Source organism: Pochonia chlamydosporia, chromosome 2, assembly GCF_001653235.2.
Source record: "Pochonia chlamydosporia 170 chromosome 2, whole genome shotgun sequence".
Classification (NCBI taxonomy): Eukaryota; Fungi; Ascomycota; class Sordariomycetes; order Hypocreales; family Clavicipitaceae; genus Pochonia; species Pochonia chlamydosporia.
Genome location: NC_035791.1, coordinates 730,597 through 744,560, shown reverse-complemented (window position 1 = coordinate 744,560; position 13,964 = coordinate 730,597). Strand labels below are relative to the sequence as shown.

General features: G+C 48.6%; 6 protein-coding genes across 6 annotated transcripts; 4 read left to right on the top strand and 2 right to left on the bottom strand.

The window, feature by feature from the left end:
• Positions 1-561: 561 nt before the first annotated feature.
• VFPPC_02357 (MFS transporter) lies at positions 562-2,501 on the bottom strand (the record flags this gene model as incomplete). Its single annotated transcript, XM_018282020.1, has 7 exons — positions 562-820; positions 879-1,602; positions 1,654-1,827; positions 1,884-1,908; positions 1,962-2,054; positions 2,115-2,210; positions 2,277-2,501. The coding sequence occupies 7 exons, from the start codon at positions 2,499-2,501 to the stop codon at positions 562-564; spliced, it is 1,596 nt and encodes a 531-aa protein (XP_018146311.1).
• Positions 2,502-3,020: 519 nt separating this feature from the next.
• Positions 3,021-4,200, top strand: VFPPC_15483 (TfdA family taurine dioxygenase; the record flags this gene model as incomplete). Its single annotated transcript, XM_018293236.1, has 3 exons — positions 3,021-3,505; positions 3,564-3,636; positions 3,691-4,200. The coding sequence occupies 3 exons, from the start codon at positions 3,021-3,023 to the stop codon at positions 4,198-4,200; spliced, it is 1,068 nt and encodes a 355-aa protein (XP_018146310.1).
• A 404-nt stretch (positions 4,201-4,604) lies between these two features.
• Positions 4,605-6,323, top strand: VFPPC_02356 (fungal specific transcription factor domain-containing protein; the record flags this gene model as incomplete). Its single annotated transcript, XM_018282019.1, has 3 exons — positions 4,605-5,326; positions 5,388-5,841; positions 5,889-6,323. The coding sequence occupies 3 exons, from the start codon at positions 4,605-4,607 to the stop codon at positions 6,321-6,323; spliced, it is 1,611 nt and encodes a 536-aa protein (XP_018146309.1).
• A 549-nt stretch (positions 6,324-6,872) lies between these two features.
• Positions 6,873-8,144, bottom strand: VFPPC_02355 (hypothetical protein; the record flags this gene model as incomplete). Its single annotated transcript, XM_018282018.1, has 1 exon — positions 6,873-8,144. The coding sequence occupies one exon, from the start codon at positions 8,142-8,144 to the stop codon at positions 6,873-6,875; it is 1,272 nt and encodes a 423-aa protein (XP_018146308.1).
• A 1,984-nt stretch (positions 8,145-10,128) lies between these two features.
• VFPPC_15482 (subtilisin-like serine protease) lies at positions 10,129-11,400 on the top strand (the record flags this gene model as incomplete). Its single annotated transcript, XM_018293235.1, has 3 exons — positions 10,129-10,404; positions 10,455-10,640; positions 10,693-11,400. The coding sequence occupies 3 exons, from the start codon at positions 10,129-10,131 to the stop codon at positions 11,398-11,400; spliced, it is 1,170 nt and encodes a 389-aa protein (XP_018146307.1).
• Positions 11,401-12,492: 1,092 nt separating this feature from the next.
• VFPPC_15481 (voltage-gated K+ channel beta subunit (KCNAB)) lies at positions 12,493-13,653 on the top strand (the record flags this gene model as incomplete). The annotated part of the gene is made up of 3 exons (XM_018293234.1): positions 12,493-12,766; positions 12,817-13,070; positions 13,123-13,653. 3 exons carry the CDS (start codon positions 12,493-12,495, stop codon positions 13,651-13,653), a joined length of 1,059 nt encoding a protein of 352 aa, XP_018146306.1.
• Positions 13,654-13,964: the final 311 nt, after the last annotated feature.

Sequence of the window (13,964 nt, the reverse complement as noted above, 5' to 3'; positions counted from 1 at the left end):
AGACGTGTGCTGGTAAAGATTAATATCGAGGATTAATACTAGCTAAGAAGTAGTAACAAAATAAAATCTGAGTATACACTACATGGGAGTTCTCTTCTATCCATTTGTCGGAGAATTAGTCGAAATGGGTCCTTATTGAACGCGCATTGACTTTGCATAGTTAGGAAGGCATTTGATACAGTTAATTATCAAGCAGTGTTCTCTACACTCTTATTGACTACACGAAAGAAAACATAGCTACTTTATAGCAATATTTGAGGAGTTTCGTCTAATTATAATGAAAAGTTAGTGATGTCTAGTAACATTTTCCAATTTGTCGTGACAGCTGAGGAGCAAGAAGCAAATAGACGTCCTAAAAGGAAGGCTAAAGCATCTGTGTTGACAAAAACCGTCGTTACTTGTAAACGTATGGATTGCCACAATTCTGCGTCAAACGCAGTTGCATTAAACAAGCTAGAAGACTAACTATCGTTCCACAAAGCTACTCTGAGAATCCCGAGTCCACTCGCAGCAACAGTAAGCCATCTCAATGGGGACAACACCCCAGCCAAAGCCGGGAGCTTACTGCGCAAACAAAAAGTCAAGACGCTTGTTTCCATCAATCTCTCTTGCCTCCTTGTCCGTCTGATACGCCACTTGTTCCTCCGTACTCATCGCATTCCACTCACGCCTCTTCTTGTTATTCAGATGCACCAAGAACTGCCGTTGCACCAGCAGGACAACCACTGCCAACGCCAAGATGGAAATACAGACCGTGTTGCCGGTTTTGTAATACGGCGCATCCCATTTCCTATAAATCTGACTTCCGATGAGACTCCCACTACGAAAGTGTCAGTATCCATAAGTGCTGCGACTCAAAATTGTCAGCGAATACTTACATCTGTACTGCCACGTTATAAGTAGCCGCCGCAATGGCGCGCTTCTTGACATCGAAGCTGTTTTCGGAGATCCAAGAGCTAACAATGGGATGGAAGTAGGGGTATCCCGAAATAAGCGTAATGATTGAATAGCGACCCCATTCCCTTCCGCCATTCGGTAGGGTGAGCAGTGCAGTAAACAATGGCAGATTCCAAAGCTCGCCAATTAAGCAGTGGAATGCCCTCTCGTTGAAGTAGTCAGAGCTATATGCCAGACCAAGCATAGTAACAATTTGGAGGGCAGCAGATGGAGCGGTGAGAAGGTTGCTAGCCAGCGTGCTGAACTTTCCAACACGCTTCAACGTGAGTGTCAGGTAGGCTTGGACAGGCGTTGCCGGGATATACGCAATCATGCCGACCAGGTACAGGCCCCAGAGAGACTTGTCAGACCAAGCAGCCTTGACATCCTTGACAGTGACTGGCTCTTTGATGTCGGTCAAGCCCTTGGCAGGGTCATCTCTCAGGATGCGATTGATCATGATGACCTCTTCCCTTTCGCTGTACCATGGGCGCGGACAGAGGACAGATTTGGTGCTTGTTGGACTCAACGGCAGATAGAGGAAGGATGCCACGCCAATGACGAGGGTGAGAATACCCTCTAGGAGGAGAAGCCAGAACCAACCGGTGTGACCGGCGACACCTCTCATTTCGAGGAAGCCAGCGGCAAGGAGGGCGGATATAACTCCTATATGAGGTGAGTACTTGGAACTTCAAGGTGAAAATAACTGACACGTACTTGCGACATTCAGCGTAGACCAGAAAGCAGCTAGGCGCACTGATAGCTCGGAACTGGTGTAGAAATAAGTCGCCATCAAAATGGCACCAGGGATGAAACCACCCTCGAAAAGGCCAATAAGAGCTCGTGTGATGTAGAATGCGGTGCGACCCGTCATGAAAGCTTGGAAGGTTGCTATAGAGGTGTGAGTTAGTTGGGTAACTGGAGACAAGGTGGTCTTTTAAGCTTACACACAACGCTCCAAGCACACATCAACTAGGCGAGGAATTAGTACAATCTTGTCTGGTCAGGATGATATCGTAACATACTCCTGGTAGTACATTCTTGAAGCCGTATCTCTTTGTCAAGAACTGTACTGGAAACTCGGCGGCGAGGAAACAAACGAGCTGAATAGTAGTGCCCTAGAAACAGTTAACTTTCCTTCTACCACAGCGTAATCTTGACTCTGGCGGGTGACAAACATTGTTGTAATCATCGGTAGTAAGGCCAAGATCTCCCAAGAGGTCATCAGCCAATGCATTGCTCAAGTTGCCGCGGTCAAGTTGCAGACCCAAGAACTGTAAACGAGAAATGTCAGCCCATGCCACAAATAAAAGTAGAGACGTGGAGTTACCATCACCTACCATGATACAAAGCCAAGACAATAGTCGGATATCAGTCTTTCTAACGGCTGCCCTCTCCTCAGCAACCGTCCATTCCGCCAGAGGATCATACCGATGTCTCCCTTCATACGTATCATGAGGCGGCAGCGCAGTATGCAAATGCTCGCGACCGACACCAATCTCCGCCTTGCCCGTCTCAGAGACATGGTCCACGACCGGCGCGGGTATCACGCTGTCGTTGCCCATTGCAAGAACTTGTCGATCCTAGGCAGAAAGTATGATGCGAAGATTTCTCCGAGTCCGGACTCTCACAAACACATCAATTTGTCGAATCGAAAAGGCGAGCGAAGCTGGGGCGTGATCAGGCCATCTTATACTAAAGGACAAAGGGAACTAAGCTGGCAGATCAATAGCTCTCCCCGGCCGCGGTGCTGATGTCAATTTCAGGTTTCCCTGTCACAACACACGAATCATTCACACATCTCGGTAGCAATTCGGTCTAGGCCACCCGATCTGAGAGGCCAGCGAGCAAAAGTCCGGGGTAAGTGGCGCAGGCGGAGGTGACGCCTTCTCCGAAATTTTCTCCGGTGCGGGCAAAAGTGATGGTATAATAGATGGAGTCGATGTCGTCTTCACATGGTTCAATTGAGCAGTCATTAGATATCAATCGACATCAGCTAAGAGTTGCTAGTTTCACGGAGTTTACTCTTAAAGAGGATAACTACCCTGCCCTTTTACTGTTGAACTACACATCCCTTGTCAAACATGCCGTCAGCAGCACCAACTGCCAGCCAGCAGGGTCAACTTGTTGGGGGCCATGCAGACTCACGGCCCACGTTGAAAGAGCCGCTTGTCTACAGCGGCAGTCTTGACAAGTTCATCAAGGAGCAAGACGATATCACTCCTGTGATTGGTCGGGCTTTTACTGGTGTGCAGATCCGGGATCTCATCAAGGCTGAGGACTCTGTGATGCGGGATGTCGCTCTGACAATTTCTCAGCGTGGCGTTGTGTTTCTGAAGAACCAAGATGTCACGCCGACGGAGATGAAGACGTTTATGGAGCGTCTTACCCAGCTGGCTGGATGTCCTACCAGCTCTGGGTTGCATGTACATCCATTGACTGAAGAAGGTAGTGAGCTTGGAGATCAAATTAGTGTCATTTCGAGTGAGAAGCAGAAGAAGGGTGGTGGCTTGACTCATCAATTGAGTGATGTTTCGCGATTTGCTAGTGCGGGTTGGCATAGCGATATGTAAGTCGCACACCTTGCTCACCTTTTCCGATATGAATACTGATAAGTTTGGAATCAGTACTTTTGAAAAGGTTCCCTCTGACTATGCCATGCTGAAAATTCACACTTTGCCCGCAACAGGCGGTGACACCGTGAGTTACACCATTAATTGCCATCTACCTAATTTTACTGACATCTCATGAAAGCTCTGGACGTCGGGTTACGAAATCTATGACCGTCTTTCGCCACCGATGCAGAAGTTCCTCGAGGGCCTCACAGCTACTCATGATGCATCCTTTTTCCACGACGAAGCCGCCCGCCTGGGCAACCCCCTTCGTCAAGGACAGCGCGGCTCCCCTCTCAACCAGGGTGGAAATCTCACAGCCGTGCATCCCATCATCAGGACCAACCCAGTGACAGGGTGGAAGTCAGTCTACGTGAACAAGGGTTTCACTAAGCGAATAAACGGGGTGTCCAAGGATGAAAGTGATGTGCTTCTGCAGTATCTGTTCAACTTGGTTACGCAGAACCATGATGCGCAGGTCAGATTCAAGTGGACCAAGAATGATGTAGCTATTTGGGATAATCGCTCGACTCTTCATTGTGCGACGTATGATTACGCTGCGGCTAGAGCGGGTGATCGAGTATGCAGTCTGGGAGAAGCACCGTATTTTGATCCCAATAGCGTCAGCCGAAGAGAGGCTCTCGGCTTGTAAACGCATTAGGTTTCATGATTAGATGTTTAGCATAGTTTCAATTCTAGCAGTCTAGGTTCGTGCTGAATATGTCAATCCGGTGATGTGATGCTAGATCGGTTCATTTATGTTGTCCAGTGACTCGTGTAGCGACTTCAAAATGAACAACTTCAATTTGCAACGTAACTTGATTCAGCCGTACAATGCATACTCGGCAAATGAGGCCGACTTTTGGCATACCTGGTATACAAACAACTTCCCAAGTCCGCACTCGGCGTTAGTCAAATCGACTTAAAAAGCCACCATCACCACATTTCTCCACAATTTCACCTCTCATCACCTTCAAACACCATTATCACTCACAGGAATGCTTCAATAAACCTGACGTCACGTCTCATCGACGCCAGCTCGTCGTGTGCGCAGTCATGCCCGGCCGTCCAAAGGTATCTCGCATACGCCTTGCCCGAAGGGCCTGTGATTCCTGCAAGGTCCGCAAGATCAAATGTTCAGAAGTCCCTCCCTGCGAGGGATGCAGCGCATCTGGAATCGAATGCACATTCACCACGCGACAAGCAACCCGCGGTCCAAAAGGTCTACGGGAAAAGACCATTCAGAAAATCAACCAAAGAACAAAACCCGCCACGCCCTCCTCATCGTCAAGCGGAAGTGGCGATGACGAGACTGTATCCCATGTCACGGACATCCTCGATATATATGCCACGAGGCTGTTCCCTCTGTGGCCGATAGTCGACGCCGCTGAGCTGAGAGACTCGCTGGCATCGGGATCAGCGCGGCCAGGGTCCAGTTCACAGAGACTAGCGGATGCCGTTGCATTAGCTACAGTAGGGCAATTGAAGCTGGTGACGGATTGGAAGGGTGATGCTCAAGCGTGTCGAAGGAGAGACGTGGCTGGCGGTCCTGACGCCGAGTTTGCGAATCCTTTGGATGACTTGCGCATATCTTTCTTTTTGCATGTGTACTATGAGAATCTGGAAGGCGGCGGGAACAATGCGCTGCTTTATCTTCGGGAAGCTATCACTCATGCGCAAATACTAAGACTAGAACACGAATCTACCTATGCCAAGCTGTCAGAGATGGAACAACAGCTATATAGACGAGTGTTTTGGCTTTTATTCGTCACAGAGAGGTACTAGTTCCGTCAAGTTTGTACGACCATATCATTATACAACAACTAACTCAGCTCACAGGGGCGTCGCATTACTTCACAAACTCCCAGCAATACTCAAATCCAACATTCGTCTCCCATGGTATGGCGTAGCAGACAGTATCGCCCACATATTCCCAGACTTCCTAAAACTCGTCCACCTCTTCTGGATATTCGACCAATCCGGTATCTTCGAGGCACTCCGAAGCGCCGACTCAGGAAGCAATTCCCAGGGCACACTCTCTGAGAACTGTCTCATGATGCTGCAGCAAAGCCTCCAGGATTCAACGCGATTCGAAGCATGGGCACTAGGTAATGACATACAACGTGCCGACGTGCTGGTCACACGAGAATGGATGTGTGCTGTGCTTTGGAGAGCTGCTCTACGCTTCGGAATCGTCATTCCGACTGTAAATCCGTTGGACATTGCGACGAGATTCCTGGGGCTGGTTTCGCAAATACCTGCGTCGGTGTTGGAGTCACATGGGCCTACACTGGTATGTCACCTCTTCTCAAGCGAAGCACAATTTCTGACTTGATACAGGAGTTTAAAACATTCGAGATTGCCACAGCGGTCGTCGACGCCATGACGAGCGATTACACGGGTGTCTCGAACCACGAACTGAATCAGGTGCTGTACGGGCTTCGAGATTTGCTCTCCATGTCTAGGGGCGGTAACGAGAAGTTACTATCCCTTCTCAACATGAAGATGAGCGCAATTACAACGACCAGTCTCCCGCTGCAACCGCAATCTGTTGAGCGTTTCGTCGAAGATATCCTCCTTAGTATTGATGATAATGGGAATTGGCACTACGAGGATTGCTTTCCACAGCTACAACTTGATTTGACGGCGTCGCCTGTTCCAGATGGCAAGGAAGGGGCCGGTCTGAGTATGCAAATGCCTCGATTTACAAGGTCACCGTCGCCGTTGACGCAGCTTTTGCTGGGTGGGAATTGGGGGGCGCCGCGCGAAATTTAGGAGAATATGATGGCAACGAAATATTGTGTGTTTGGATGGTCTGATGATTGTACTTATATTGTAAAGCTTAGAGCGTTGGATGTGTGTTGTGTATCGCAGCCTTGAGCCAAATGCATATGTCTACATGAATAAAACAGCATATCTTTTATAATTTGCTGCACTATGCGGGACGGAGAGCTTCTTGCAAGTCAAGTATGTTTGACTCCCCTCTGCGGACAGTCTCTATCCCGCCAATCAGGATACCTTGATATGCAAATTTTCAGGCGACTTCGTCACGTTCAACCCCGATGTATCAGATGACTAATAACCCTCTGAGGAAGTTAATTAAAACTTAAAAACGTAACTTCATATTGAGCAGTCAAAGAGACAACAATAAGTTTAACTATTTACAGGCTCAGCAAACGCAGCCAAACATCCAGCGTCTAACAAACGAACCAAATATTCAACAGAAAGAATGTCCCCTCAAGCTAAACACATAAAACACTTAATTCATCAAACAATTGTACCAGGCAATGTGTTTCTGTCCCCGTTTCCTCCCTCTCCATGTCTCTAGTTGCCATGTCGTCCCAGACTCTGTCTCGTACGATATCCATGATTGCATGCAGCCGCAGGTGTTGATATCTTGACAGACCGTCGAGCCTTTTGACGGGGCTGTTGTGATGGCTCATCCCCCGGCATTGGTTCCGTTGAGGCAAATCTAACTCGGGAGTGATTCTTCTTGCGACTGCCGTGATTACATCGCCCGGCGTCATCGCACGGCAGGGCTCCAGACATGAACACATCCTCGTCAGCCGTACCGCGCGCAGATCGTGACACATTTCGATGGTCTTCGATGTATGTAACGCTAGGTTTGATCTCTATCGATGTTGTACGATGTGGAACAGGTGCCCCTGCCGAGGGACCTTGCGCGTGGTATGGTCTCCTTTGGCGCTCTTCGAAAGTCTCTATCGCTTTCCGCAACGGCGAAGGAATGAAGGGCTGACAACCCGGGCCGTCATTCATGCTGAAACTTTCCATTCGTGGAGTCTGGCTCGAGCCCTGCTCATAATCGGATACACCAATAAAGGTTGGTGACTCGGGACTCAGTGACATTTCAGGAACTGCTCCTGATATCTCAATGCGGATGTGCCCACTTGACCGTACTGGGTTGATACTGTTGAACCTTGTTTCGGTGACGTGAGGATCGGCTGTATTGTTTGTCGACCCACGCCTGGCCTCCGCTTGCTCGCGTAGCAAGTTTTGCATGTACTGAATGGCAAAGTTCGGAGGTACCTGCTTTGTTAGGAGTTGGCCAGCCATACCCGCCATATTTAGTCTCCATTTGTTGTCACAGCCTTCTCTGTGCTGTGGAGGGATCAAGGCCAGTCCGTCTTCTGGGGGAGGTGACCTGTGCATCTCTGTCTCATCAGCATGAGATTTCATGTCCGTATCGAAGGTTGACTCCTCCTCAAATATGCTCATGCGGACATCAGCGTGAGAATTCCGTCTATCCCTCATCTCACCCGCGACGCCCCTACGGGTACACCGCCCATGTCCAAAAGGAATCCTGTTAAGGGTCTTATGGGACCGGGAATTGAAGTCATGGTCACCCTGATACTCGTGCTGCGCGTATTGGCCGAAGCAGGTGCTCAGCCTAGAATCAGGTCTCGGGGCGGGCTGAGGTCGATCCAGATAGTATGGACCAGATGCTTCACCACCAGAGTCGAAAGGCGGATACTGTGAGTCGACAGCATCTTGATGCATCATGTGAGGATATCTGATGAAGTCTTCATGGTTGTTGAAATGTCCATCGGAATATTGAAAACTGAAATTGCAGTTCATGTTGATGATTCGGAATGATGTTGATTTGTTTGGAAGAGAATTGTCGTAATCAATGCGTTGGGAAGAGATAATGATTCGAATGGAGACTGAGAAATTGAGCCTCTATTTATGGGCAAATGACATTTTTTCGTAATAGCCGAAGGAATAATCTTTTGTGCCATGGTGTAACTAACATGGCTCTTCAACCAGAATGTTCACCTTGCTATCAGCTGTCAAGCCTGTTGTGGTGCGCTTGTTCGCCGCGATATACACAACCGTCATGCTTGACTCTTTGCCTCTTTGGCTTAGACTGCCTGAGTATTAGACAACGTGAATGCATTTGTTGTACTACCAGAGTCAAAAGTCTTTTGCCGCCTACAAACTTGTTCGCCTGGCTGTGATGCACATTGCCAAAGCGGGAGACTCAAATACCATGGCTGAAGCGCTGCTGAGGGTTAAGCAAGTGTTCACACTTGGATGAACTATTCGGCATGGACCGGCTCGCGTTATCTCTTTGCGCTTTCTCATTGTCATTTCACAAGGCGGTTGGAACTGATGAGCAAGGAGGTCGGTAGCTGGCACAGGACGTACTGCGTTTGAAGAGCCATCTTGCAATGCTAGATTCATTTGTGTAACCGATACTTTAAATTTCGAGCGAGTTCAGCTGGAAAACCTAGCGATCCGGTTTGTGAAAGTGTTCTGTCCACAAGTACGCTTTGACTGTTGGCTGATGCGCCAACATTATTGTAAGCTCTTTTGTTCCCAGCTGAAACCTAACAGTCCGTCCTGTTTTTGGTACAACGCGTACTTCAAGCTAATTAACACTGAACTATATCACAGACTCAAGCGTACACTAATTCTTTTATTCTTGAAGCGTTCAATGTCAAAGGCATGGATCCGACTCCTCAGCCACAGCGCCAACTACAAAGTATGTAGGCAAATACCACTGGCACCTAGCCTCGGAAGTAAAGGAACTAGCTCCCAGTTCAGAAGCGTGAACTCAACTGAATTGTCACTGGACACTCAAGTATCAACCCGCACGTTCCGGATCCAACGTCCACCAGTGGACAAGACGCATCTACTAAAACCACTGCCAAGGACACCAAAAGATAACTTATATAATTATCTTTTCGGACCTATTTTGGCACCAGTTAAAACGGCAGCTAAAATACCCATTCAGGGGCCAGCTCACCAGTAAACTACATGCGGCAACTGGCAAGTCGCGACTAAACTTTAACAGTAACCTAGTCTGGGAGGTTGAAAACAAGCGCCTCCTCCACAAGGGGCAGTTCGCGGGGAACTCTTAGTTACGTAAATCGGCAGTTATCAAAGCGCTGCATGGGTTTGGGGTTCTCTTTGTGATAAGCCGAACAGGGTTGGAAGCACGAGGACCGAGGACAAAGAGGTTGCTGGGTGCCGCAAGTTGAATTGCGACCGACAAGGCAGAGATGCGATTCGTTCATTACTTGCCCTTTTAGCTCCGAAACACGGCCGCAAGGTCTGTGGAGTTCCGCGGAGATGGTTAGCTTCCGATAGTGCAAACTTGACTAATTGGAAAACCGAGTGCCGATTTTGTGTATAGTCTTATTCTGTAGTTTAAATCTCGACTCGGGTTTATTTGTATTCGGCAGGCGCAAACTCCAAACCAGGAATCAAGTATGTCATGACCTTACTGAAGTGGCCGGCTGGGCTGGAGATACTTGTCCGCGCAGTTTTGATTACTAGAAGGATTGGTTTCATACTTGCTTACTCCAGATTAGTTTCATCCTCGAACTACCTTTGCGGGCACTATCTCGTTGACGATGCTGTTTTGGGAAGGTGAGAATCTAGGCCCAGCGATTTCGTTGGCAACGGAGTGTAGGATTCGTAAAATTGCAGGATGAGCTCACGTTAGCCATAATACGTCTCCTCGTGTACAAATAGATTGCCGTTCCTTGTAGGATTGTAGCAGTTTGGAATTCTAGTATAGGATTTTCATTTTTTTTAATTACAAGCTTCAGTCAAGATGCGTGTTTCAACACTCTTGAGTCTTCTACCCCTTGTGGCTGCAAGCCCGGCTGCTAAGCGGTCAGAGCCTGCGCCTCTATACACTCGTGATGTTCCTGCTCACATGGCCGACAAGTACATTGTCAAATTCAAGGAAGGCAGCATCATGTCTACCATCCAGAATGCTTTGAAGAATGTAGCTGGAGAACCAACCCACAAGTTTGAGCACATTTTCCAAGGTTTCTCAGCCAAGCTGGACAAGAATACTGTTGACCTTTTGAGGTTCTTGCCGGATGTCAGTGCCCTTTTGCCGGTTTTGCAACCAATACACTTACACTTTAACAGGTGGATTATATCGAGCAAGACGGCGCAGGATCCAGCACGGGTTACGTTACCCAAAGTGGCTCTACCTGGGGTCTTTCACGCATCTCCCACCGCCAGAAAGGCAACAACGAATACGTCTATGATTCATCTGCTGGTCAAGGTGTTTGTGCCTATGTCACCGACAGCGGAGTCGACGAGAACCACCCAGTATGACTATCTCTCACCCACTCTCTACTGTGTTCCTAACAATGCGGCTCAGGAATTCGAGGGTCGTGCCCACCAGGTCAAGAGCTTTATTCAAGGATCTAACATAGATGACCTCGGCCACGGCACCCACTGCGCCGGTACCATTGGCTCCAAGACATACGGAGTCGCCAAGAAAGTCCAAATCTACGGCGTCAAGGTCCTCAGTGCCCAAGACCGCTTCCAGTACTCAGATCTCATTGCCGCTTGGGACTTCATCACCAAAGACAGCCCCAACCGAAACTGTCCCAATGGCGTTGTCATCAGTGGTAGCTTGGGGGGCGGTTTTAGTCAAGCCCTCAACGATGCTGCCAACAACATGGTTAGCAAAGGCTATTTCATGGCACTTGCGGCTGGCAACAACAACGACGACACGGCCAGACACTCTCCGGGTTCTGCTTCCAAAGCCTGCACTGTGGGTGGTAGCGACTCGTCTGATAGACGCTACGCCGACTCCAACTACGGTCCTTTGGTTGATATCGTCGGTCCGGCTGTTCAGGTTCTTTCTACACTCCCCAATAACCGCACGGCTTATTACACTGGTACTTCTATGGCGACTCCTCATATTGCTGGGCTTGCGGCCTACATTGCGTCTCGTGATGGTGTTAAGGCGTCTCCTTCTCTGTGTGCTACCATTGCTCAGGGTGCTACGCGCGGTGCCATTACCAACCAGTCCCCCAATACTGTCAACTTGATTGCCTTTAACGGCAATCCCTCTGGTTAATGGAGCATTGAATTTCATTTGGTCCCTGACAATCACTTGAGGTGGAGACACTATTTCAATGTGAGGGAGGTATATATTTTAGTTCGTACATATGAAGTGAATTTAAACCCGATCTTTTCATCTGGTCGTCCACGGAGTCCGTCTGGTTGCTGTTCAACGCGCACATTTGAACCACCCCTCTGAGCCTCTTTTTGTGTCGTACAATCCTGAGCGTTGTGCAGTGACAAGTCAAAGATGCCTCCAGCTACTATGCTAGCCACGGATCTGCCAAAAGGTCCTTTGCCGTCGGTCGCTTCCTAGGCCCCATGTCAGGCTTCTTCGTATAAATTGCAGGAATCTAGATGCAAAGGCAGGATTTGGGGATGTTACCGCAATGAAAAGAAGGTGTTGGCAATCCATCTTTACTTCTTGCATGTCATCACACGACTAGACCGTCTCATTCTTGATTCAGACGAGGTACCAATATTCAACTGCTGCAATCATATTTTCTCAAAATTATTAGCAGAGTGCGCCCAATAATGCACCAAGGTCATACCGGAGTATACAAGACGCAAGAGACGTGAATAGACTCTGCCTACAACAACACTAACAACTACACCAATGCCAACAGCCGAATCAAGTCTGCGTAGTACATCTTTAGCTAATCATTTGATGCTATTGACAGCTCCGGCAAATGGATCGCCGGCAGACAGCGGTCCATTTGCCGGTAATTGCTCACCCCGAAGAACCACAACCCACCAAGCTAATCTATATCTCCTCAATGCCCCCATTTGCGTCTTTTATTATTAATTACTTGACCAAAAACTACGGATTTTGGCAGTTGAATCCACCAACAGGAACTCACCAAATTACCCCAACCATCTCCGCGCCAAGGTAAGCCGCCTCACCGAATGACACACATCGGAGACCATCAAAACGCCCGAAAATTTCTCCGCGGGCCAAAAGCCCCAATGAAATCCATCCCCAGCCCATCAATAAAACGCTCCAACGGGAATTCCATACCGAGCTTCACCAAGGACCTTCTTTCTCTCTAACACTCCATTCGTCAGAACAATCCATCAGTCACCAAAACTAAAGACCAGCATCCCAACCATGGCGTGGCCTGAACCCAGAAACACCGGCATGCAGTACCGCCGCCTTGGCCGCTCCGGTCTGCACGTCTCTGCAATTGGACTCGGTGGCTGGATGACCTACGGCGGTTACGCAGCCGACGAGGCAACTTTTGCGTGTATGAAGAAGGCATATGACCTGGGTGTGAACTTCTTTGATACGGCTGAGAATTATACGGCCGGCGAGTCGGAAAAGGTGATGGGGAGGGCGATTAAGCATTTTGGGTGGAAGCGGAGTGATTTAGTTATCACGACGAGTGAGTTTGGTTTTACGAACTGTCTTGAATGGCTACTGACGCTCATACAGAAATCAACTGGGGTGCTGTAAATGGTGAAATTCTAGTCAACAACCATGGCCTTTCAAGAAAACACATTATCGAAGGACTAGAGGCAAGTCTTGAAAGAATGGGCTTGAAATACGTGGATGTAGTCTACGCCCATCGCCCGGATCGGTTGACACCCATGGAGGAAACCGTCCGCGCATTCAACCACGTTATTGACCAAGGCATGGCTCTATACTGGGGAACATCTGAATGGAGCGCCGATGAGATTGCAGAAGCAGTAAGTGATTAAAACTACGCATTTCCAAAATTCACCTACTAAATCACTACAGGTGGGCATCGCCCGCGATCTCCGCATGATTGCACCCATTGTCGAACAACCTCAGTACAATATCCTGGCCCGCGAAAAAGTAGAGGGCGAATTCCAACGCCTCTACTCACGCTGCGGCCTCGGCCTCACAACTTTTAGTCCCATCAAAATGGGCCTCCTGTCAGGGAAGTACAACGACGCCATTGACGGCAAGCCCCCGCCAAATTCTCGATTCGGCGCCAGTAAGGACTCCTTTGCGGATTTCATGAGAGAGCGCATGGGATCGGATAGCTGGAAAGAAGAGATTGAGCAAGTTCGTCAGCTGAAGCCCATTGCGGACAAGCTAGGCGTCACACAGAGCCAACTTGCTGTGGCGTGGTGTTTGAAGAATCCGAATGTGAGCAGCGTTATTACGGGTGCGAGTCGGCCGGAGCAGATTGAGGAGAATGTGGGTGCTTTGAAAGTCTTGGATCTTTTGACGGACGAGGTTATGGCTGAGATTGATGCCGTCACAAAGAACACCGTTGTTTTGGATCCTGCAAGGCAGAGTTAAGATAAGTGTTTGGGTCGATTGTAGTCACAAACAAAAAAGTTGTCTCAAGATGTAAGAAATCAGAAACGAATTCTGCGACTTCTTTGCTGCATCGGCTCTATTTGCCTGTGTCTGTCATTGTTAGACGAACCCCTTTGTCACGTTGGCCAATCGTGCCACTGTCTCAGCCCGACAAAACTCAATGAGAGTTTATCAGCGGCAAGTATCATTGTAGAGCATTCGTAGATATACTATGTGTGTATGGATACATTAGTATCGTGACTCTCGCTCTGTACGACTGATATCAAATTCATCAAGTACATTCTCAACCA